Here is a 6,619-nt window from a genome sequence, read left to right as displayed (position 1 = left end):
GCAATGTCTTGCTGTGAAGCTATCAAGGATTAATGAGAGATTCCAGTGTAATACAGCAAACGAGGACAAGTTAAGCTAAGTTTTACTTAGTAGCTATCTGAAGAGACTCACTAAACGCTCTGAACTGATGGTGTGTCTACCCAGTAAGTTCTGCGATGTGCTGATCTCAGTACTAAATCAAGAGAGCAGTCTCTAATGGCTGAATCTAGCATGGCATCCCAGAAAAGCTGTTGAAATCACTGTTTCTATGGAAATTTCTGCAAGGAAAATCCAGGGGGCTGAACGGCATGAAAATCTTCAGGCAGTAGAGTGGGTTTTTAGGGATGTTGCCGCGATGGGTCATTCTGACTGAAGTGCTGTTGTAGATCGTTACACGTGATGGTAACTTAAAAAGCTGAATCTGCTTATCAGCAGAGGAAATGACCACAAAAGATTGGTACTGGAAGATTAAACGAGGGAGGGAGGAACGAAGTACTTGGCAAGGAGAGAAAAGAACCAGCAGCTGCTGCAGCATGAGTAAAAATTTGTTTGTTTGTTTCTGTGTTGTTCAGCGGAATTTTTTCATGGTCCCATCGCTTAATAGAACTCCTTCAGGTGGAGTCACGATATCAGCAGTGAAATCAGTGCTGTAGTGTGGTATTCTCCCATTCAGCCTAAATGGGACTAAATTAGGCAGGGCAAACACCGGGAATTTGCTCATCCGGTATCAAGGTTGTCAAGTGACTAAGGGAGATGAAGGCTTAAGTCTACCAGTATGTTGTTTTTCAAAGGACAGAGAATCCCTGCAGGGCTGTGGCTTGAAGCCATCTGGCTAATTGCACAGGAATTCACCCACCGTTTGAAGGTGAAGCGGGGCTAACTGCAATCATGCAGTTTCTGTCTTGGGCTAAAAGGAAAGACAACATCCCAACATTAACTATTAAGCCAGCTCAGATGTTGCAATCATGAGATCAAAGGTCTACAGAGATCTGGAACATCTATTCAGGGCCTGGGCATCCATCTTACGTGGATATATACAAATGACAGCTCACATTAAATGAGAAAGGACCATACAGTGAGTTTGAGAGAATTTCAAAGCAGATATAAACCCAACGTTACATGCGAAACAATGGTGCTTCCTTGTATTGAAAATCTTTCCTTCCTTTGTCGTGAGTCAAAAGTTTAGCAAAAGTGATGTATGCCAAATTTATTTGCAAAAGCTGGAGTAGATTAAAAAAACCCACACAACAAAAAACCCAGGAGTAGCTAACAGTAGTAACGCATAAGGGATTTTACTGCTCCCAATGTTAAACAGATGAGATAATATCAACATCAGCATTGTCTTAGGAAACTCTGGATTCAGACTCCTGGCCTGTTAAGTTACAAAAGGGCAAAGAACAAGGATTTCACTTGAAATTTTGAGGAGTTATCAGGAAAAATGGTTAGGGGAGGGAGAGAAAAATAGCTTTGTATTTACCTTTTGGGAGTCTTAGTTCAGCCCATACAAACTTTCATGGATTATATCCTACAGATAAGTAACAATGGTGAGGCAGGCCCTCAGTTGATGCAAAGTATTACAGTTCCATCTGAATCTTCTGAAACCACACATTGCTGGAGGCTGATTTTGTGGCCTTAATGAGAGTTTCTACTTTGTCTTACACCTGCAAGTATGCACAAAGTCTGTGGGGTGTCAGATCAGTGTGCTGAAGGAGAAGAGCACTGTGGGCTGCTGCACATATATATATTGTTTAATGTAAAAGGGACCTGCTTATTTATAGTGTCTTTTAGCTAGCACTGCAAAACAGTTAAATTCATCAGGTCAGAGGAACACCAGGACACTCATTGGGGTGGGTGTGGATTTTTTTTTAAGCAATGCTGAATAAAAATAAACTTCCATGTGAAAAATATTTTTAAATAACATTGAATAGCTCCAAATAAAACACTTAAAAACAGATCAGCTGCCTAGGAGGGATTGTCTCCTTGCTTAATTCCATTTTAACTGTACTAAGAGAGGGAGTACACCTGTTTGAAAACAACCGAAGATGTTCCAGCACATTTTTATCACAGCAAACATGCTGATTTGCTTTTTCCTTTCAGGAATTATTGATCTTTTTTCACTCACGCTTTTTTCAAAAAAAGCTTATCTTGCCTGTAGAGAAGTTCAGTCTGAAAGACAAAATGATGAGGAATCTACAAGCAACTGGAAAACACCTGCTAGAATGTAAACAGCTTGTACAGATTTTCTGCAGGCATCCCTGTGCACCCTGCCTTTAGCAGCAGGACACACCAAACGCTTTGCTTTAGAAAAATCAAAATCGTTTATGTTCTTTGGCAGATTCCAGGTGAAACGAAGTTGAAACTCCCACCTCTCATGTGGATCTCTGATGCCTGCAGCATCCCCGCTTTGGTTACAAACACCAGCCAAGCCCCTTAAGAAAAGTGCCTGAGGATAAACAACATTCCAAGGGAAGCTGTGCTTGGATGCCGTGAATGGTGAGTGCCATTTTGCAAGGTGCTTCTCTCTGGTGCTGAGCCACAAAAGAAAGCGTGATGCTATTTTAGCCAGCTATTCAGGCCTATGAATAATTCCACGGACTTATTAAGTTTTCACAGAAACTTTAAAAGTTTTAAGTACAGTTAATGCGTATCCATGTGGATTCTCTGTGGCCAGGACCATTTAATTTCCAAGCAAGATCCATATTCTAAAATGTCATTTGTAGCGGTATTTCTAGTTGGCTGTTCCCTTCCTCACAAAAAAACCCCCAAACACAACAAACCAAAAACAAACCCAACAACAACAACCCCACAAAAAAACCCCCACGAAACAAACAAACAATTTCTATCCCCTTCCAGTATCATATTGGCATGAAAACACCCCTCAACTCAGCTGTCCCTTGTTAACACAGAACACCTGAAACACCTCACCTGAAATTACACTCCTTCTTTATCTAAAATTACAGTAATTAGTTTCAGTGCCCATGCTGGGGGTGGAAACCTCAGGAAAATTTAAAACAGTAACCATCTGCGCTCGTTTCCCAAGGTATACATTTGGCTAATTTCGGGAGGACATATGATCGGCGGGGACATTTTTAAGTGCTTGCTACAGAAGTTGTAAGAACCCCGCTAAGAAGCGGGGATGCTGGAGGCTGAAGGAGTTGTAGGGGAACGTGCCGCGGTGCCGGTAGGCAGAGGAGCGACACCAGGCAACCGAAACGCGCCTTTGCCGGAGGGAGAGAGAGAGGGAGGGCAGGAAGCGAAGCAGTTTCGGGAAGCCGCGTCCCCCTCCCCTCCGCCGCCCCCCGCCCGAGCCCAGCCGCCGCGCCCGGACAGCGGCGGGGGCGGCCTCGGGGAGCCGGCCCGGGGGAGGAGCGGAGCGGAGGCACACGGCGCGGCGGCTCTGCCAGCCCGGCCGGCTCTGCGGGGAGGCGGCTGCCCGAGCGGGGCCGCCCCCGCGCCTCTCCCGCCGCCCCGCGCCGCCTGGACCACTGGGAAGATGGATGGGCACGTCCTGGGATGGATCGTCCTCCTGTGGCTCGCAGGTAGGGCCGCGGGTGGGGGCACGGGAGTCCCGGCGGCCCCGACGTCCCCCGTGCCGTGCCCAGCCCGCCTGGCTCCACGGCTTTCCGGAGGGCATAAACGGGGAGGTTTTGGGGAGATGCGGAGGGAGCCGGCGTGGGGCCGGGAGCTGCTCGGGGGAGTCCCGCGGTGCAGTTTGCGGAGACTTCGCGGAGAAGGCTGGGGACGGGGGGGAGCAGCCGGCGCCACCTGCCCGGCCGGGGCAGTCTGAGGGGCCCCCGGGGCTTCTCTTCGCGTGGTCCGGGGGGCACTTGGGCTACGCTCGCCGCGGGGCCGCGGGAGAGAGCAGCGCGCTTGTGTCGGGGAAAGGGGGAGCCGGCCCGGGGGAACCGGAGTGTCCTTGGCCGCGGTGCGGGAGGGATGGCGAGAAACCCCCGGCTCCCCCCGCCCGCCCGTGCCGGGCCGGGAACAATTGCAGGAACTTCTCCTCTACCCGGTGTCCTGACCGCCCATGCCGCCTCAACAGAGATGTGAGAGGAGGGGGCTGCCCTGCCTCTGCCCCGGCTTCCAGGGGGCCCTTCCCCGTGACGGTGCAGTTGTGCCCAGGCCTTTGCGAGCGCAGGACGGGACTGCCCCCCCAGCCCAGCTCGCAGACCACCGCTTGACCCGCAGGTTCCCGAAGAGGCCGGGCAAGCCCCCGCTAAGGCAGGGGGAGGGGAGCTGGAGAGGCGAACAGAGGGCTCAGTGATGGGGACAGGGTAGGGGGGACAAGCTGAAAAGGGGCCGGCTCTGAGAGCTGGGCAGCGAGGAACGGAGAGGGTAGGGATTACAGCAGGATGAGAGCGGCGGGGCAGCCGGGAACCGGGGAGGAAGAGAAAGCCCTGCCAGGTTCGGGGCAAGATCTGCCTCCTGTGAGCTGGTGCAGCAGCCAGGCAAAGGCAGGAGCAGCAGGCTATGGGAAGAGCTGCAGTAGGATGACTTAGCCTGGCAGGCTGGTTACAGGCTGAAAGAAGAAACAGACACACTTGGATTAAGTGGCATGTATTTCCCACTGTCACCGATGTATCCCACAAAAAAGACCTCAGCCTCTTCCCTTTTCCTATTCAGATTTAGGATTCACAAGCAGTAAATTCGGCTTTTAGTCATAACACCTCTCTCCCACCACCCACCCACCCCTTCCCTTGCGTTTTCACTCTGAGTCATCTTCAACACCGGTGCCTGCCTACTGCTCCCTTCCAGGGTTTCACGGCCTCATCTGGGGCTTCAGCAGCTCCCAGCTCATCTTCCCTCCTTTCTCTCCCTTCCTCCTTCCCTGCCATTTGGCTGCTTCCAAATGTATCGCACTTCAGTGAGTTGGTCTGGAGTGCCAGCACACCCTCAGCTACCCCTCCTTTCCTACTGGCCATAGTAATGTGCTGATAAATAGCGTCCAGGGACCGGTAGAGGAGTACAGGGTGTAGCTAAAAATGACATTACATTCCTCCCTCTTTCAAAAGAGCTTCTTTATCTGGACGTGTCCGACTAATTGGGACTTTTTTATCAAGCTAAAAGACTGGGCTGTTGACACTTTTCTCCCTCCACTGAGAGCAGTTCACGATTCCTGGCAGTGAGCGCTCTTTGGAGCATGCAGGGTCAATGCAGAGAGAGTAGTATCGCTGCAGTGGGAAGACCTTGCAGTTTCTTCTAGCCCGGTGATTTTGAGACAGGACTGCGTGCTGCTGGTGCTGTGGAGAGCTGGCAGGCACAGGCTTCCGGCAGGCAACAGGTTATCCATAGCTGTGTGCTGAGGGATGGAGGCAGTCAGTGCTCGCCTGCTCCCCTCCAGCCGCTGCTGCCCAGCCATAAATCACGTGCTGACGTCCTTTTTCACCGCCGAGAGAAAGCAAATAAGCAAAGGTGTGTGAGTGTGTGTGTGTGTGCACAGAAAAGGAAGGGGGGGTGCTAGTAAACATGGATTCAAGATTTTCCTCTCCCCAGTGGCTGTGCAAAGGAATGAAAGGTCGGCATCAAGGTAAGGAGCCCTAATCCAGTCAGAGTGGTACACTCCACTCTGAGAAAGAGAAGTGGGGGTTGGGAGGTGGAGGGGCCGGGAGACAGAGTGCAGGATGGGGAGGGAGCAGGGAGACAAAAGGGAGCACGAAAGAGAAGGCTCTCCGTCCCTTCTCTCCCCTCCTCCCTCCTCGAGGTGGGCTGAGAAATTTCTAATCAGCACTTTCAGTCCCTTTCCTCCCAGCAGTAATTGCTCTCTGTCCTTTGTTTGTCTTTAATTTTTGGCTCTTGCATTTATCTTTTGTTCGGTTTTGCACATTGTGAGTTCTTAGGGCAATTTCAAAAAATCCTGTGTGAGGTACAATGGATTTGGTTTGGCTTCTCCCCCTCTTGTCCTGCTCTCCCACATGCCTGAAGTGAGTGTTTTAATAACAGCAAATGGATGAAGAGCAGGTTGTTCTTTATTCCTTCCTGGCAGGTCACACGGGTTAAGATATGTGTGGGACTGTGCTCTCCTTCTATAAAAAGAAGATATAATTTGCCAAGTATCCTTAGTGCCTCTGTAAAGTCTGTTCTTGTAAATTACCAAGTGCAGCTTGATTCTGGAATGAGTCCTCCCCTCGTGTTTACCACTTTCTTATAAATGGTGTAATTTCTAATGCTCTTAAAACTGGAAAAAAGTGCTGCATTGGAGACTGAACCTCAGTTTTACCTACAAAACAAGCAGAACAATTTTTTTCTGCCTCACAACTTGGGCAAAGCTTGGAAAAAATAATTTAGAAGACTGTTCACGTTAAAATGGGATATTTTCTTCCTCATATGTACTTCTTCACCAGCAATCTAGTGTGCAGTCCTTGTATACTTTTGCTGTACCTGTTCTTTCCCAGCCACAGTTCAGGAGGGCAGGCAGAGGGGCATGCTGGAGCGCAGTTGTGCTTTGCTGTGTCTAGACAGCTGAGCACACTCCTTGGAAAGGCAGGAAAATGGACTCTTTTACTTGTCTTGGTTTAAAGTGTTCATCTGAATTCCCTTGCCTGCTGTCGCAGAGCATAAGTGTAGTGTAATTGGGAAGAAATCACATGTTTTTGTCACTTTTTATTCCTGTGAGGTCACCTTGAGTGAGACTGGCAGTGGT

At 49.8% G+C, this 6,619-nt stretch overlaps 1 protein-coding gene across 5 annotated transcripts in view; it reads left to right on the top strand.

Annotated features, from left to right (window-relative positions):
* The first annotated feature begins 3,024 nt into the window (after positions 1-3,024).
* The window catches only part of ILDR2 (immunoglobulin like domain containing receptor 2), a 45,958-nt gene continuing 42,363 nt past the window's right edge, over positions 3,025-6,619 (top strand). For 3 of the 5 annotated variants that reach the window (XM_085076242.1, XM_085076232.1, XM_085076222.1), the window contains exon 1: positions 3,026-3,518. In XM_085076242.1, coding sequence (XP_084932368.1) covers positions 3,116-3,518 — 403 coding nt within the window. In that variant the 5' untranslated portion in view covers positions 3,026-3,115. Of the gene's footprint in view, positions 3,519-5,154; positions 5,507-6,619 lie in introns of those variants that run through there. The other 2 variants (XM_085076213.1, XM_085076251.1) reach the window with 2 other exon arrangements.

Source organism: Lichenostomus cassidix, chromosome 1 (genome assembly GCF_008360975.1).
Source record: "Lichenostomus cassidix isolate B80296 chromosome 1, HeHo_3.0, whole genome shotgun sequence".
Lineage (NCBI taxonomy): Eukaryota > Metazoa > Chordata > Aves > Passeriformes > Meliphagidae > Lichenostomus > Lichenostomus cassidix.
This window is presented reverse-complemented; position numbering and strand designations above follow the sequence as displayed.